The 18,273-nt window shown below is 50.8% G+C and overlaps 1 protein-coding gene across 1 annotated transcript; it reads left to right on the forward strand.

Moving 5' to 3' along the window:
- Nucleotides 1-1,936: 1,936 nt before the first annotated feature.
- LOC117889028 (adhesion G protein-coupled receptor E3-like) lies at nucleotides 1,937-11,717 on the forward strand. The gene is made up of 10 exons (XM_034792833.1): nucleotides 1,937-2,195; nucleotides 2,717-2,836; nucleotides 3,544-3,743; nucleotides 7,541-8,074; nucleotides 8,618-8,853; nucleotides 9,599-9,665; nucleotides 10,427-10,518; nucleotides 10,787-10,955; nucleotides 11,078-11,185; nucleotides 11,712-11,717. The coding sequence occupies exons 1-10, from the start codon at nucleotides 1,937-1,939 to the stop codon at nucleotides 11,715-11,717; spliced, it is 1,791 nt and encodes a 596-aa protein (XP_034648724.1).
- The last annotated feature ends 6,556 nt before the right edge of the window (nucleotides 11,718-18,273 follow it).

The following is an 18,273-nucleotide window of genomic DNA, read 5'->3' on the forward strand; positions in this document are numbered from 1 at the left end:
ATATTTAGCTTGTGGTCCATTATGACCCCCCAGATCCTTTTCTGCAATACTCCTTCCTAGACATTCATTTCCCATTTTGTATGTGTGCAACTGATTGTTCCTTTCTAAATGGAGAACTTTGCATTTGTCCTTCTTGAATTTCATCCTATTTACTTCAGACCATTTCTCCAGTTTGTCAAGATCATTTTGAATTTTAATCCGATCCTCCAAAGCATTTGCAGCCCCTCCCAGTATGGTATCATCCACAAACTTTATAAGTGTCCTCTGTATGTGATTATCTAAATCATTGAAGAAGATATTGAATAGACCTAGACCCAGATCTGATCCCTGCAGGACCCCACTCGATATGCCCTTCCAGCTTGACAGTGAACCACTGATAAGTACTCTCTGCGAATGGTTTTCCAACTAGTTATGCACCTACCTTTGAGTGGCTCCATACAGGTTGTATTTCCCTAGTTTTTTTATGAGGTCACGTGAGACAGTGTCAAAAGCCTCACTAACATCAAGATATACCACGTCTACTTCTTTCCACTTATCCACAAGGCTTGTTACCCTGCCAAAGAAAGCTATCAGGTTGATTTGACAGGTTTTGTTCTTGACAAATCCATGCTGACTGTTACTAATCACCTTATTATCTTCTAGAGGTTTGCAAATTGATATCGAACCTTCTAAAACTTCTGTAGCTTTGCTAGTGGCTGGTCCCAGACTTACACGCCCATTGTCTTCCTGCAGGAGAGCATTGAATCTACAGACCATATACTCTGATTTCTTCTGCTGGTTTTCATGCCGTTTCTTTCCAATACGCCCCTCCATGTCTCTCTGAATCTTCTTTCACTTCCTCTTTCCCCTCCCCCACGAGCACTACGTCATCTGCAAAAGGCATGTGCCGGGGGCCACTCTCTGGCTGCTTTCTGTCAATGCCTCCAGCACCGATGTGAACAAAAAGGGGCTTAGTCCCAAGCCTTGATCTATTCCAGCTGTTACTAGAAACTGTTCCCTTTCTCCACATGAACCTCGCGCTGTGGCAACAGCACCATCGTACATGTCCTGGACACGTCTGCTATAAAAGCTTTAGTCACTCAATGAGGGGTGTCAGGATCAGGTCCCTGCATAAGGCAAACACTAATGTCGGTCGCCCTTCAGCGCCTGCAGAACTCACCCTCTGCCCTGGGTCTCTCTGCAGGGAAAGCGGAGCGGCGAAAGCAGCAGTTTTTCCTCTTTCTTTAATTCGACCTTAAACATTTTGATGTCCGTGTTTGGAGACGAGGGTACGGAGTTATCACTGGAGGTGAGAGGCTTTGCCCCTTGAATGTGCCCTGCAGACTAGTGCCCCTGTGTGTGCCCCACAGCCCTGTGTGCTGCTGTGCCGGGTTAGGAGTCTCACTGGGGGAGAGGGAGACATGTAGATACTCATCAGACAAGATCTGTGCCCTCCACTGCTGTGGGGAGGGGGGGGTGCACCCTCTAGTGGTTTTTGTCTGTATCTGCGCACACATGCCCTGTAGTGGTGTTAGTGCACCTTTGTGTTTGTCCACCCACATTGGCCCTCTAGTGTTCAGAACTGTTGTTGTTCATCAGAGGTGCTATACTGCTAACAGTTAATGGGGATTCTCTTCAGCTCATCTGTCAGTGACCTGAGTTTTCCAGGCAGCAGGATCTGGGCTCTATCCCTGCCCTGCCAAACATTTCTGAGCAGCTGCCGGATGGAGCATAGAGACAGCCTAGGAAGCCGTGGGCTTGTGACAATGTTGTTCCCTGGCATCTGTTATGGAGGGATGGGGAAGCAGGAGGAGAGAAGATAGGACAAAGGGTTTCAGCCCCAGGTGGCTTCAGGTCCCATTGGAGCCCTGAGTCAGCCTCAGTGGACCCCCTTTGTAATGGGCTCCCCCTCTGAGAGCAGTGCAGCCCCCTGAACTGGGAGAGGCTGTGATGCCCAATGCCCGCTGGGAACACACAGGACGTGGCACCTGAACCCCCGGACTCCTCACTCCCAGGGCTTTTCCTTTCCTGTCCCCAGAATGCGAGTGACTCTTTCAACTCCGTCCTGAACAGCACCTCCCTCTGGGATGAGGGAGGCGAGGGGGAGGTTGTGACGGCTGTAACGTTCGTCCTGGAGACAATGGAACTGTCCACGCTGGCCATTGCACTCCAGTCTCCGGAGAAGACAACACAGAACATGATGACACCATCTATGGGTGAGGGGGGACATGTGGCTCTCAGGGCCACCTGCCATGAGATACGGGGTTATACACTGTGCCCCAAATCCACTGGATGTTAGAGCCTATATACCATTGTGGATGTGAGCCTGTGTTCAGTACAGACACAGACCAGCACTGCCCCTACACCAGGAAATATAACCCAGCCCCGCCAGTGCCCCCAGGAACAACAGCACTGTAATGTAATATTTGGCATTCCACCACTAGGAGCTGCGATACTGAGCCAGACACCTCCCCCTACCCCATGACTCCCCCTGCTGGGAACAAAGCATCCCCAGGGAGACACAGCCAGAACAGGGGAGGGGATATGGGGGGCTGATCAATGGAACTCGGGGTGGGGGAGCTCCAAACTTCCCCCTCCCAGAGTGAGGAAGAGCCCTGAAGCCCCCCGGCTCCTAGTGGAGTGGGAGGTGGGTGGATCTGGCCCAGAATGGACAGATTCCCAGGGAAGGGGTTTCACAGCAAGGGGCTCTGTCATTCCTCTCCCCCACCCCCTGCAGCTGTCCAGACACGACTCATCACAGGGAACTGCAGCCAGCACAGTGAAGTCTTCACGCTGAGAGCTCACGAGGAGACGATGGACGTGCACTGTGATACAGTCACCGGGGCAGCCACACAAGGTACCATCCCGGGGATGGAGACACCCAGGGCCCAAACCACTGCACAGAGCGGTTCACAGGCACTAAACCCCAGACTGGGTTCCTCCGTTCCTCCCTCCCTCCCCATGGATCCCCAGGCCGGGCCCTGGCCTCTGTCTCTAGCCCTGGAGGGCTCCTTGCTGGCTGAGCCAGTGGTTCTCAGGCTGTGGCCATGGAGCTGACACCTTCGTTCCTGCCTGTCCCACAGCTTGAGCCCCGAGCAGTGTGGAGTTGGGGGCAGAGGGGAGACGGCTCATGAGAGGGTCTCTGGTATGAAGTGGGCCCAGAGAATGGAAAGGGCAGGGACGCCCTAGTCTAGCCAGACCCCCAAATGGAGATGTGGGGACCAGGGTAACGTGTACCCTCAGCTGCCATATTCAGGGCCCCGAATCCTCCAGCACCAGGGGAAGCTCATCCCTGGCCAGCCCCTCTCCTGGTCCCACTGAGAAAAACTGAATCTTCATCTCTGCATCCTGCAGCTCGACGTTTCCAGCCGGACGCGTTCCTGGGGGTTCCGAGGGAGGAGGTAGCACAGTCCAGTGGCTAAATCTTAAGAGTTGTGGCCAGGATCCTGGGTTCCATTCCCAGATCTGCCACAGACTCACTGTGACCCCTGGGCCCCCGGCCGGCTCCTTCTTTGCCATAGCGTCCCCAGCTCCCTAACGAGGGATTATCTCCTCTCCCAGCAGGTTTGGGGGCTGCTGCTTTTATTTCCTACTCCACCCTGGACTCCATCATCAGTGCGAGACGTCTCAGCGAGGGAAATCTACCGGCTGGTGGGAAGCTGGAGAAGAGTCATCTCAACTCCAGGGTGGTGAGTGGAGCCCTCGGAGACGGGAGACCCATTCACCTCTCCAGACCCGCACACTTCACCCTGCAACATAAACAGGTGCGTGGAGGGAGATCCCCTCGCTTTGCTCCGTATCTGGGCTATCAGAGTCGCATATAGAAGGCACCATCTCCTGCCGGGCATTTGGACCGTGCTGCCTTTCTGGCTCCTGATGGTCCTGAGAAGAGGAGGCCTCCTTATTCCTGACGCATTGGGGCTGTTTTATTGGAGGAGGTTACCGGGGGTCGCGCCATGACACGTGGCCGTGCAAAGTGCTCTAGGGTAACAACTCCACTGAGCCGGAATATCTGGAAAGCCGCTTTCTATAGATAATTGGATTCAGGGAATCAGCATGAAACATAAGAACGGCCATACTGGGTCAGACCAAAGATCAATCAAGCCCAGTATTCTGTCCTCTGAGAGTGGCCAATGGCAGCTGCCCCAAGGGAATGAACAGACAGGTTATCATCAAGCGATCCATGCCCTGTCACCCAATCCCAGCTTCTGGCAAACAGAGACTAGGGACACTATTCCTGCCCATCCTGGCTAATAACCATTGATGGACCTATCTGGCTCCCTTTTGAACCCTGTTATAGTCTTGGCCTTCGCAACATCCTCTGGCAAGTAGTTCCAGAGGTTAACAGTGCTTTGCGTAAAAAAAAATACTTTCTTGTGTTTGTTTTAAACCTGCTACCTATTAATTTCATTTGGTGGCCCGTGTTCTTGTATTATGAGAAGGAGTAAATAACACTTCCTTGTTTACTTTTACTATACCACTCATGACTTTATAGACATTGTAAGGTGTTGGACTCACCCTTGCGGTGCCTCCTGCTGGTTATCCTGGGAATTAGCTCAATCCAGCCCAGAGTGCTGCCTGCAGGCCGGTGACCGCCTTACTGCTACTGGCCTCCGTGTCCCTCCCAGGACCCCAGTGCTCCTTTAACTGGGTCTCCCCCTCCCAGGGGAACCCCCAACCACTATCCCCACCTGGCCTCAGTATCAGGCTACTGCTATTCTTCATCTAGCCCTACACCCAGGGGCAGACTGCAGTATCAGCCTACTCATCACTGGCAGGGTTGGGTTTGGACCTGCTGCCTTGGCCTACCCGTGGGTTGCCCTGTGCAACCCCCCAGTACTTCTTAGCCTTCTGCTAGGCCGCAGCCTGGGGCTTTCCAGGCTGGAGCTCCCCAGCTCCTCTGCCTTTCCCCAGCCCTGCTCCACCCAGGTACTCTATCTCAGCTCCCTGCAGCCAGGCCCTTAGCTTCTGCCTGCCCTGGCCTTTATAGGGCCAGCTGGGTCTGTTTGGGGCGGGGCCACAACTGAGGCTGTTTCCCCAATCAACCCAACTTTCCCTGCCCCAGCCTTCTCCCAGGGCTATTTCAGGCCCTTCCAGGCAGGAGTGGGTGTCCACCCCGCTACACCCTCTATCATATCCCTGCTTAGTTGCCTCTTTTCCAAGCTGAAAAGTCCCAGTCTTATTAATCTCTCCTCATATGGAAGCTGTTCTATACCCTTAATCATTTTTGTTGCCCTTTTCTGAACCTATTCCAATTACAATATATCTTTTCTGAGATGGGGTGACCACATCTGCACGCACTCTTCAAGATGTGGGCGCACCATGGATTTATACAGAGGCAATATGATATTTTCTGTCTTTTTTATCTATCCCTTTCTTGATGATTCCCAACATTCTCTTCGCGGCTGCACATTGAGTGGATGATTTCAGAGAGCGATCTACAATGATTCCAAGATCTCTTTCTTGAGTGGTAACAGCTAATTTAGACCCCATCATTGTATATGTATAGTTAGGATTATGTTTTCCAATGTGCATTACTTTGCATTTATCAACATTAAATTTCATCTGCCATTTTGTTGCCCAGTCACCCAGTTTTGTGAGATCCTTTTGTAGCGCTTCACGGTCTGCCTGGGACTTAACTATCTTGAGTAGTTTTGTATCATCTGCAAATTTTGCCACCTCACTGTTTACCCCTTTTTCCAGATCATTTATGAATACGTTAAATAGGACTGGGCCCAGTACAGATCCCTGGGGGACACCACTATTTACCTCTCTCCATTCTGAAAACTGACCATTTATTCCTACTCTTTGTTTCCTATCTTTTAACCAGTTACCAATCCATGAGAGAACCTTCCCTCTTATCCCATGACTGCTTATTTTGCTTAAGAGCTTTTGGTGACGGACCTTATCAGAGGCTTTCTGAAAATCTAAATACACTAGATCCACTGGATCTCCTTTGTCTGCATGCTTGTTTTCCCCCTCAAAGAATTCTAGTAGATTTGTGAGGCATGATTTCCCTTTTTGAAAACCCATATTGATTATTTCCCAACAAATTATGTTCCTCTATGTGTATGACAATTTTGTTCTTTACAATGGTTTCAACCAATTTGCCCAGTACTGAAGTGATGCTTACTGGCCTGTAGTTGCCAGGGTCACCTCTGGAGCCCTTTTTAAAAATTGGCACCACATTAGCTATCCTCCAGTTATTTGGTACAGAAGCTGATTTAATTGATAGGTTACAGAGGACAGTTAGTAGTCCTGCAATTTTACAGTTGAGTTCCTTCAGAACTCTTGGGTGAATCACATCAGGTCCCCGGAGACTTATTACTGTTTAGTTTATCAATTTGTTCCAAAACCTCCTCTAATGACACAGATCTGTCACCCGAAAAGAATGGCTCAGGTTTGGGAATCTCCCTCACATCCTCATCAGTGAAGACTGATTCAAAGAGTTCATTTAGTTTCTCTGCAATGGCCTCATTGTCTTTGAGTGCTTCTTTAGCATCTCGATCGTCCAGTGGCCCCACTGGTTGTTTAGCAGGCTTTCTGCTTCTGATGTATTTTGCTCTTACTTTTGGAGCCTTTGGCTAGCTGTTTGTCAAATTCCTCTTTGGTCTTTCTCATTATATTTTTACTCTTCGTTTGCCAGAGTTTATGCCCTTTTCTATTTTCCTCATAAGGATTTATCTTCCACTACTTAAAGGATGCCTTTTTGCCTCTCACTCCTTCTTTTACTTTGTTGTTTAACCACGGTGGTTCTTTTTTGGTTCTCTTACTATGTTTTCTAAATTGGGGCATACATTTAAGTTGAGCCTCTATTATGGTGTCTTTAAAACGTTTCCATGCAGCTAGCAGGGATTTTACTTTTGGTGCTGTACCTTTTAATTCCTGTTTCACTAACCTCCTCATTTTTGTGTAATTCCCCTTTCTGAAATTAAATCCTTCGGTGTCGGGCTGCTGTGGAGTTTTCCCCACCACAGGGACGTTACATTTAATTATATTATGGTCACTATTACCAAGCGGTCCAGTTATATTCACCTCTTGGACCTGATCCTGTGCTCCACTTAGAACTAAATCAAGAATTGCCTCTCGTCTTGTGGGTTTCAGGAGCAGCTGCTCCAAGAAGCAGTCATTTAAGGTGTCAAGAAACTCTATCTCAGCATCCCTTCCAGAGGTGATATGTATCCAGTCAATATGGGGATACGGTAATGAACCACTTTGATACGGTAATGAAGTGGTTAGGGTGCATACGTGGATATGTGCACACAGCACTGCCCTCTGCTGGATGCAGTCAGAACTGCTCAGCCATGTGCCATGTTCCTTATAGTGCAAACAGCTAGCAAGGGTTTATTTCCTTTTTCATCCAAAATAGGGCCTGTGCTTTTGGAGCAGCAGGATCTGTGTTCTCTCTCCGCTGTCACCGGGATGGCCCCAGTGGGCACTGGGGGCTGCATGGGGAGAGCCGTGGAGCTGTAGGTGGCCTTGGGTTTGCTATAGACTTGTGATAACAGAAACAACGTTCCGTGGTCCCGTGAGGATGAGGATGATTCTGTTGTGTTTCCAGGCCAAAAAAGAGGACGAAGAATCCTTTTGTGTCTACTGGAAAGTAGTGGCCGGGAGCGGCAGCTGGTCTCCGGACGGCTGCACCGCCGTGGACACGAACAGCACTCACACCACCTGCAGCTGTGACCATCTCTCCAGCTTTGCCGTCCTAACGGCTTTCACCACAGAGACGGTATCTCACCGTGAGACTCGGATCACAGGGCTGGACCCTGAGCTCCGCACTCAGCCGTGGGCAAAGCTCTCCCTGGAGCGACTGGAGGCTTTGCTGGGGAAAAGGCTGAGTCGGAGCCGAGGGGGCTGGGCTGGGGTCACTGGTGATTGTCCCTTTGCTGTGTTACAGGAGAGTTACCCACTGACCATCATCACCTATGTGGGACTGACCCTCTCCCTGCTGTGCCTCTTCCTCACCATCCTCACCTTCCTCCTGTGCCGCTCCATCCGCAACATCAGCACCTCCCTTCTCCTGCAGCTCTGCCTCTGCCTCTTCCTGGCCGACCTGCTCTTCCTCACCGCGGAGACCCGCACCCGCAGTCAGGTACGGCCTGATTCTCCCCTGCTCTGTTCCTCCATTTTTCAGCAGGGCTGGGGTGTGTGGCTTTGAACCCCTTTGTGCTCCCTGGATTCTGGGCTCTGCAGGGCACAGCGGTGATTCCTTGGGGGATGTTTCCACCCTCTGTTAGGCCCCTTCACACTGGGCACAGTGGTCTGAGTGTCCCCAACCACTGGAGTTAAGCCAGTTCTGTCCCTATGTCACAGTCTCCTTGTTCCTCGATTCCTCTCCAGGTGACTTGCCCATGATCACCCAGGGACTCTGTGGCAGGGCTGGGAACAGAACCTGGATCCCCTGAGCCCTGTTCCCCTGCTCTAACCACTACTCTCTGCTCCCTTACTGCATCCACAAAGTGTGCACCCACAGGACCCTCCATAGACCAAGGAACCTGCCGTCTCTGGGTCACAGAGCGCTATAACTGGAGAGCTGTGTTAACAAGAATCCCGGTGTGACTCCCCGGCAGATGTCCCTGAAACTCAGCATTTCCCTTCCCCACCGCAGTGTCCCTGGGCTCTCTGTCTCCCCCAGGTGGCGTGTGCTGTCATTGCTGGGCTCCTACACTACCTCTTCCTGGCCTGCTTCTCCTGGATGTTCCTGGAGGGGCTGCACCTCTTCCTCACCGTCAGGAACCTGAAGGTCATGAATTACACCAGCGCCAGCCTGTTCAAGAAGAGATTCATGTACCCGTTCGGCTACGGATTCCCAGCCCTGGTGGTGGCTATTTCTGCAGCGGTGAATCCTGACGGCTACGGAACTTCCAAACAGTACGTGCAGCGCCCATCCCGAAGGGGAGCTGGGATGTGGCTTCCATGCGCTTGTCCGGCTCGCCCCAGGTCTGACTTGAACTGAGATTTCCCTGCTCACCTTGCCTGGGAGCTGAATGTTCCCCTGGGACCCTTCCCATCCCCAGGGACACTAAGCTGCCCCGAGTGCTGTAGTTAAGTTTTCCACTTGTCAGACATCTACACTCCTCACCCCACTGATGATGTGGAAGAACAAGCCAGAAAGATCCCAGCTTGACTCCCAGCTCCCAGGCTGGGTTTGTGCAGCTGGTGGTTAGGAAACAAATGCACCTTCTTCCTGTGTGCAGATCCCTGAGGATCCCCTCTCTGAAGTGAGGGACTCACTAAAACAGGGCGTGGCGTGTTCTAGACACCCCAGGCCAGATCCTTAGCTGGTGTAAATCAGGGCAGCTCCACTTCCTTCCGTGCAGCGAGGCCAATGTCCATCCGCTGCATGTCTGGCCCCCCAGCAATACTGCGCCCGTCCACCAGAAAGGGTCATTGAGGAGGTGGAAGAGGAAGTGGTGGTTGGAAGCAGGAGATGCTGAGGTACATGGGGACGGCTGTTAGCCTGCTACTCGCAAGAGAGTCGGCCATGTCACAGGCAGGCTGAGATCCATCTCGCTTTTGAGAGCCAGCTGCCCTGTGACACCCCCTCTCTGCCCCCGGGGCTGAAAAAGGGCAGTAATCCCATTAACGTCACCTTCTTCTTCCTCCCTCCCGGTAGCTGCTGGCTCAGCCCGGAGAGAGGCTTTCGTTGGAGCTTCCTGGGTCCAGTCTGTGCCATAATCCTGGTGGGTACCTCCCAGAACCACAGGGCCCCATTCTCCTCTCACCTCTGCCACCCCATTGATTTCAGTGAAGCAGGGAGAAGAACATGGCCCATAAAACACAAGGAAAGACCCAGTTAGGTCCCACCTGGCTCATCTGCTGTCGTCAGTCCCGGCATTAGTCCCTCTGCTGCACCCCCAGGCCTACAGCCTTTACTCGGGCACAGCTCCCATGGACGTCAGTAGGAGTTTTGCCAAGTGAAGACAGCAAGAGTTTGGTCTGGTGTAGTTAATGACCCAAGGAACGAGGACGGGAGAAGGCTACACTCTGCAGTGGCTTTTATAAGAGTGGAAACAAGTGTCCATACATATTCCTCCCTACCACCTGGGGAAGTTGTGGGGGGGGGGAATTTGTTACAGCCTGAAAGTGGCAGGAAGTATTCTAGAGGCAGGCTCTGGAATCTCTGAGTCAGATCCTGCTCTCAGTTACACAAAATAACTACTGACTCCATTGGAGGGGCTCCATATTTAACTCTGAGCAGCATCTGGCCTCTGTGATCCCATTGATCCATCTCAGCCCTAGCTGTGCTGTCAGCTCCACGCATGGGGAGGGACCGAGAGCTATCAGAGGATATTACAGGAGAGGGGATGATTCCCACCAGAAATGAGCAGTCACCGGTTGTGCAGTGTTCGGATAGGTCCCCTGGGATCGTTCTCTGCCTCAGCTGGAGTCACCGGCCCTGGATGGGATGTTTTACAGGAAATATTTCCCACTCTTCCCACAGATAAATATAACGTTCTTTGCCTTGACCCTGTGGATCCTGAGAAACAGACTCTCTTCCCTCAATGCAGGTGTGTCCACGCTCAAAGACCACAGGTGAGAAGGCAACAAAACAGTCCTGGAGGGTCAGATGCCTTGGTTTGGATGGTCCTTGACACTGGGAGGGAGTGAGGGATTGCAGGAGGGGAACAGCATATATAGGATCCATGGGAACGAATTCCCAGTGTGTTTGCATTGACAGTTACCCTGTCCCACACAGGAAAGCCAGGGACGGTAGCTCCACCCCCACTCTGCCCAGATCCTCCTGACCCAATTGCTCTTATAGGGTTATTGTAACGGGATCTCTCCATCTGCCTTTATCCAGGTTACTGACCTTTAAAGCCATTGCCCAGCTCTTCATTCTGGGCTGCACATGGAGCCTTGGTCTCCTCCAAGTCGGCCCAGCAGCCACGGTCATGGCGTATTTATTCACCATCGTCAACAGCCTGCAGGGAGCCTTCATCTTCCTGGTGCACTGTCTCCTCAATCGCCAGGTAAGGCCCGTGCTTGTCATCAACCCCCCCAGCACCTTCACCGGCCTCATGGTGGCCATGTCTGATCTGCTCAGAGCTAGTTACATAGTTAGAGAGCAGTGACTGTTTCCTTCACTCTCCAGGTGAGAGAGGAGTACAGGAGATGGATCAAGGGTTTCCAAACGTTGAGCACAAAATATCAGATGTCCGATTTATCCATGTCTGCTGTTCCCACCACCAGCACCAAGACGGTAAGAGGTCCTCTGCTCTGTTCCAATACCTGCCTGTGACACAGTCATCTCTAGTTGAGTCTCATCACTGCTGTAAAGGTGATTTGCCCCCGAATGACTCAGGATTGGTTATGATCCAGCTGGGAACTTCACTGCAAGTGTTAGTGAGAGTCGGTCACTATCGAGGAGTATCCTAGACGTCTTAGGCATCAGAACAGAATGCCCTGTCCTGGCACCTCCACGTTCCCTTCCCTTGGCTCTCCTGAGAGCTCCAGGCATCACTCACTGTGGACTAGGCAGGCATTGGCTCTTGCAGTGTAATGATCTGAATAGATCAGATTGTCCCTGGGATTGAATCCTTGTCAGTGCAGACGGATCATCCCCAATGATCAGTCAGCACCGTGAAGAATTTCCCTTGGCTCCATTATCCCTATGGGTCAGGATTCAGGGGCTTCGTTTGTCGCCTTCCAGAGACAATCGGTCAGTTTGCACATTACACTCTCAGTGGCCTTGGAACCTATTGTCATTTTTCTGCTTTTCTTGCCAGGAGTAACCCGTCTGCCAGGCGGAGTCGACAGCCACCAGGGCCGGGTTCAATACGTAGGGGTTCCAATACAAAACCGAACCGGCTGGAGCCCCCTGTGATGCTGTGCTCCATATGCTTTATGGAAATATGCTTATGAATATGACATAACTGGAATATACTTTATGCTAAATACCCCTTGTATGGTGTTTCTAGAAAGCTTGTAATCTACTAAGTGTGTTCATCATATTTCTTTGCCTATATTATTTCTATATCTGGAGTTAGGAGAATAAGATATAAACTTTTATCACTGATGTAAACATATTAAGTGGAGGCCATTAAAGGTGCTCCAGAAACAATTAGTTGTAAATCGCCTTCGTTACTTGAAAACCTCCCTGTGTACGTGTGGGCCAGCCCATGGGGAATGGAGACTGGGGGTCTTACAGTGACATGCGACCATGTCACCTGATAATGAAATCCATCTTAAACCTGGTACTTTTCCATTTAGAAGGAGGGATGGGACCCAGAGAGACAAAAGATTTCTTCCTTGTGCCAAAGCTATAAAAGGGGGTGGAGCAGGAAAAGGGGCTGCCAGTCATGAGAAAACTACTGCTTACCACCTGAGATGTCTGCTGGATCCAACAAAGACTGTACCTGGGGAAAGGTTTGGGCCCGGACTAGAAAGGAGTCTAGTCTGTGAAAGAAGCTTATTGGAACATCTTTGAGGTTGAGATATTACCTGTAATCAGTTTCTTAATGTATTTAGCTTAGACTTGCGTGTTTTGTTTTATTTTGCTTTGTGACCTACTTTGTTCTGGCTGTTATTACTTGAAACCACTTAAATCTTACTCTTTATACTTAATAAAATCACTTTTATTTATTAATAAACCCAGAGTAAGTGATTAATACCTGGGGGAGCAAACAGCTGTGCATATCTCTCTATAAGTGATATAGAGGGCGAACAATTTACGAATTTACCCTGTATAAGCTTTATACAGAGTAAAATGGATGTATTTGAGGTTTGGATCCCATTGGAAGCTGCGTGTCTGGGTGCTGGAGACAGGTAACCTGCTGATCTGTTTTTAGTTAAAGTCTGCAGCTTTGGGAGCATGGCCCAGACCCTGGATCTGTGTTGCAGCAGGCTAGTGTGTCTGGCTCAACAAGGCAGGGTTCTGGAGACCCATGCTGGCAATGAAAACTGGCTCAGAGGTAATTTCAGCAAATCAGGTGACAATCCCAAGGGGATCTCTGTGACTGAACCCGTCACACCCCCACCCAGCAATCTGGGAAAACTAGACCACCCCAGGTGCCTCTAAGGGTATGTCTACACTAAGGGATTACTCCGAATTTACAGAATTCGATTTTTGGCAACAGATTGTATAAATTCGAGTGCATGCGGCCACACTAAGCACATTAATTCGGCAGTGTGCTTCCATGTACCGAGGCTAGTGTCGACTTCCTGAGTGTTGCACTCAGGAAGTCGACACCTCCCATAGCTATCCCATAGTTCCCGCAGTCTTCCCACCCATTGGAATTCTGGGTTGAGATCCCAATGCCTGATGGGGCAAAAAACATTGTCACTGGTGGTTCTGGGTACAGCCTCCCCCCTCCCTCTGTGAAAGCAATGGCAGACAACTGATTCATGCCTTTTTTCCTGGGTGAACTGTGCAGACGCCATACTACAGCAAGCATGGAGCCCTCTCAGCTCAAGAGAGCAGCCATGAACATTGTAAACACCTTGCGCATTATCGTGCAGTTTATGCTGAACCTGAACCTGAAAAACCAGGCGAGGAGGAGGTGGTGACGGCAGCGCAGCGATGAAAGTGATGAGGACATGGACACAGAATTCTCTCAAACCACGGGCCCCGGCGCTTTGGAGATCATGCTGTTAATGGGGAAGGTTCTAGCCATGGAACGCCAATTCTGGGCCCAGGAAAAAAGCACAGACTGGTGGGACCGCATAGTGTTGCAGATGTGGGATGATTCCCAGTGGCTGCGAAACTTTCACATGCGTAAGGGCACTTTCATGGAACTTTGTGACTTGCTTTCCTCTGCCCTGAAGTGCCAGAATACCAAGATGAGAGCAGCCCTCACAGTTGAGAAGCGAATGGCGATAGCCCCGTGGAAGCTTGCAACGCCAGACGGCTACTGGTCAGTCGGGAATCAATTTGGAGTGGGCAAATCTACTGTGGGGGCTGCTGTGATGCAAGTAGCCAAAGCAATCACTGAGCTGCTGCTACCAAAGGTAGTGACTCTGGGAAATGTGCAGGTCATAGTGGATGTCTTTGCTGCAATGGGATTCCCTAACTGTGGTGGGGCGATAGATGGAATCCATATTCCTATCTTGGCACCGGAGCACCAGGGCAGCCAGGACATAAACCGCAAGAGGTACTTTTCAATGGTGCTGCAAGCACTGGTGGATCACAAGGGACATTTCACCAACATCAACGTGGGGTGGCCGGGAAGGGTTCATGACGCTCGTGTCTTCAGGAACACTAGTCTGTTTAAATGGCTGCAGCAAGGGATTTACTTCCCAGACCAGAAAATAACCATTGGGGATGTTGACATGCCTATAGTTATCCTTGGGTCTCAGCCTACCCCTTAATGCCATGGCTCATGAAGCCATACACAGGCAGCCTGGACAGTAGTCAGGAGCTGTTCAACTACAGGCTGAGCAAGTGCAGAATGGTGGTAGAATGTGCCTTTGGATGTTTAAAGGGTCACTGGCGCACTTTACTGACTCGCTCAGACCTCAGCCAAACCAATATTCCCATTGTTATCGCTGCTTGCTGTGTGCTCCACAATCTCTGTGAGAATAAGGGGGAGACATTTATGGCGGGGTAGGAGGCTGAGGCAAATCGCCTGTGTGATGAACTGGGACTGTTCTTAATGTGTTCTTTGAATGCTGAGTGGGGAGGTTGGCTGGGCTCAGTCTGCATTGGGGGATGGGAGACTGGCCTTGAGGGACGATATCTGAGCATGTAACATGAGAACCCAGGAGGGGGTTGGAGCGAGGTGAAAACTCTGCCCAGGAAATGGACAAAGGCTGGGGGGAGTGAGAGACGCTGGAGAGGGTGGGAGTTTGGGAGCTGGCTGGTGACATGGAGGGAGGCCCAGATGGGGCTCTGCCGCCCCCTGGGGCTGTGGTGTCCCTGGGGTCCCTAGATGGACCAAACTAAGGAAGGTCCTGTTGTCTTTACCTGCAAGACCTGTCTTGGGCTGTGTTCCTGTTGTCTAAATAAACCTTCTGCTTTACTGGCTGGCTGAGAGTCATGGTGAATCTCAGGAAGCCGGGGGTGCAGGGCCTTGTGTCCCCCCACACTCCGTGACAGCCTGGCTGCTGATTACACGCAGCCAGACACCAGGGTGATTAGAAGAGCACACCAGGAAGCACTGTGCATCAGAGAAGCTTTGAAAACCAGTTTCATGACTGGCCAGGCTATGGTGTGAAAGTTCTGTTTGTTTCTCCTTGATGAAAACCTGCCCCCTTTATTGACTCATTCCCTGTAAGCAACCCACCCTCCCCCTTCGATCACAGCTTGCTTTCAAAGGAAATAAAGTCACTATCATTTAAAAATCATGTATTCTTTATTAATTGATTATAAACATAGGGAGAGAACTGACAAGGTAGCCTGGGTGGGGTTTGGGAGGAGGGGAGGAGGGAAAGAAAAGGCAACTTTTTTAAAGTTCAAAATAGTGACAGCCTTTTGCTTGGGCTGTCCACTGGGGTGGAGTGGCAGGATGCATGGAGCCTCCCCTCCCCCACGTTCTTGGGCGTCTGGGTGAGGAGACTATGGAACTTGGGGAGGGGGAAGGGCGGTTATACAGGGGCTGCAGCGGCACTCTGTGATCCTGCTGCCATTCCTGAAGCTCCACCAGATGCCGGAGCTTGTCCGTTTGATCACGCAGCAGCCCCTGCATTGCATCCTGCCTCCTCTGATCTTTCTGCCGCCACCTCTCATCTCGAGTGTCCCTCCTCTCCCCATGTTCGTCCCTCCTGGCCTCACATGCATCCCTCCTGTCCTCACGTTCACTGGCAGCTTTCTTGTACTGTGATACCATGTCCTTCCACTTGTTCAAATGAGCTCTTTCATTGTGGGTCGATTCCATGATCTCAGAGAACATTGCATCTCATGTCCTTTTTTTTCACCGCCTTATTTGAGAAAGCCTTCGGGACGGAGGAGGGAAGCTTGAAAAATTTGCAGCTGAGGGAGGGAAAAATGGGAGAGAAGTATTTAAAAAGATACATTTTACAGAACAATGCTTATACTCTTTCACGGTGAACAACACTATTCACATTACATAGCACATGTGATTTTGGTAGAAGCTCACATTTTGCATCTTAATATTGAGTGCCTGCGGCTTTGGTGTTAGAGATCACAGACGCAGGTCCGGGCAACAGAATTCGGCTTGCATGCGGCCATGGTAAGCCATTGTCTTTCGGCTTCTGCAACCTTCATAAAAGCAGCACCCTCCTTTCCCACATACCAAGCAAAGCCCGTTGAGTGCTGCGGTTTTCTTGTTAACGTGCAGCAGCAGAAACCAAACTAACGCCCCCATCCAATTCTCTGGGATGATCGCTTTACCCCTCCCCCAACCACATGGCTGTTAGCCCTGAAGATCCCTGCTAGCCAAACGCGAACAGCTCAATGCCAATGCTCCCCCACCCTCCCCACCACTTGTCTAACTGCAAGGAAGGATTTCTTTTCAGCCACAGGCAAACAGCCCAGTAGGAATGGCCACCTCTGAATGTCCCCTTAATTAAATTCCCATATGTCAACTAGGCTACCATGAACGATATCACTCTCCTGAGGATAACACAGTGAGATAAAGAAGGGATGTTGCTTGAATGCCAGCAAACACTGGGACCATACGCTGCCAGGCTTTGTCATGCAATGATACCAGATTACTTGCTACTAGCATGGCGTGGTCAAGTGTCCTACCATGGAGGATGGAATAAGGATGCACTACCCAGAAACCTGCAAAGGCTTTTGGAGTACCTCCAGGAGAGCTTCATGGAGATGTCCCTGGAAGATATCCGCTCCATTCCCAGACACATTAACAGACTTTTCCAGTAGCTGTACTGGCCGCCAATGCATCCCAAGTCCTCAGGGCAAATTAATCATTAAAAAACGCTTGCTTTTAAACCATGTTTTATATTTACAAAGGTAACTCACCAGAGGTCCCTTCCATGGCCTCATTGTCTGGGATACCGCCTTGGGAGGGGTGGGAGGGTACTTCAGTCAGGCTGAGAAAAAGATCCTGGCTATTGGGGAGAACGGTGTGCTGTGTGCTCTTCGCAAGCTCGTCGTCCTCCTCCTCTTCCCCATCCACAAAATCCTCAGGCATGGATAAGAGTAACCCCTCATCGGAATCCACGGTCAGGGGTGGGGTAGTGGTGGCGGTCCCCCCTAGAATTGCATGCAGCTCAGCGTAGAAGTGGCATGTCCGCGGCTCTGCTCCAGACCACCCGTTTGCTTCTTTGGTTTTCCGGTACGCTTGTCTGAGCTCCTTAACTTTCACGCAGCACTGTAGTGAGTCCCTATTGTGACTTCTCCCCATCATGCCCTTGGAGATTTTTTCAAATGTTTTGGCATTTCGTCTTTTGGACCGAAGTTCTGCTAGCACGGAATCGTCTCCCCATATAGCGATCAGATCCAGTTCCTCCCGTACGGTGCATGCTGGAGCCCTTTTTCAATTCTCAGACTGCATGGTTATGGTTACCTGTGCTGAGGAGCTCTCCATGCTGGGCAAACAGGAAATGAAATTCAAAAGTTCGCGGGGCTTTTCCTGTCTAGCTGGCCAGTGCATCCGAGTTCAGATTGCTGTCCAGAGCAGTCACAATGGTGCACTGTGGGATAGCTCCTGGAGGCCAATACCGTCGAATTGCGTCCACACTAACCCTAATTCGAACTGGCAATGTCGATTTCAGCGCTATTCCATTCATCGGGGAGGAGTACAGAAACTGATTTTAAGAGCCCTTTATGTCGAAGTAAATGGCTTTGTTGTGTGGATGGGTGCAGGGTTAATTCAATTTAACGCTGCTAAATTCAACCTAAACTCGTAGTGTAGACCAGGCCTAAGAGGCAATACATTCTCTGCCACAACCACTGAGTCTGTGTATAACAAAGAGAACTTTTAATAAAAAGGGGAAAAGAACCTGGCAGTAATCTGGGAAGCCCCACAACCACAATTCGAAAGCTTGTGACCATGACTAAGGCTAAGATATTTTTAGCAAAAATCATGGACTGGTCGGGGCAATAAACAAAACATCATGGAAGCCTGTAACCTGTCCTGACTTCCACTAAAAATATCCTGACAAAGCGGAGAGGCGGGTTCAGCTCAGCACACACTGATGCTGGAGCTCCGGGGCCCCCCACCATTGCTGCGGTGAGTGGGAGCTTGGAGGTCCCCCGCACCCCACAGCAGCTGAGCAGTTCTGAGGGGTCCCACTGCCTGTGGCAGCAGGGAGCTCTGGTTCCCCACCACGTGCGGCAATTGGGAGGTCTAGGGTCCCCCACTGCCAACAGAGGATGGGCTGCTGGGTGATCCCCTCACCAACTGCAGTGGTTGAGAGCTCTGGGGG

Source organism: Trachemys scripta, chromosome 16 (assembly GCF_013100865.1).
Source record: "Trachemys scripta elegans isolate TJP31775 chromosome 16, CAS_Tse_1.0, whole genome shotgun sequence".
NCBI classification, from domain to species: Eukaryota; Metazoa; Chordata; order Testudines; family Emydidae; genus Trachemys; species Trachemys scripta.

Coding starts and splice junctions, on each gene's coding strand:
- LOC117889028 (XM_034792833.1), top strand. CDS start 1,937: ATGCCCGCTGGGAACACACAGGACGTGGCACCTGAACCCCCGGACTCC. Junction 2,196..2,716: donor CATGATGACACCATCTATGG/GTGAGGGGGGAC, acceptor CACCCCCTGCAG/CTGTCCAGACACGACTCATC. Junction 8,854..9,598: donor GGCTACGGAACTTCCAAACA/GTACGTGCAGCG, acceptor CCCTCCCGGTAG/CTGCTGGCTCAGCCCGGAGA.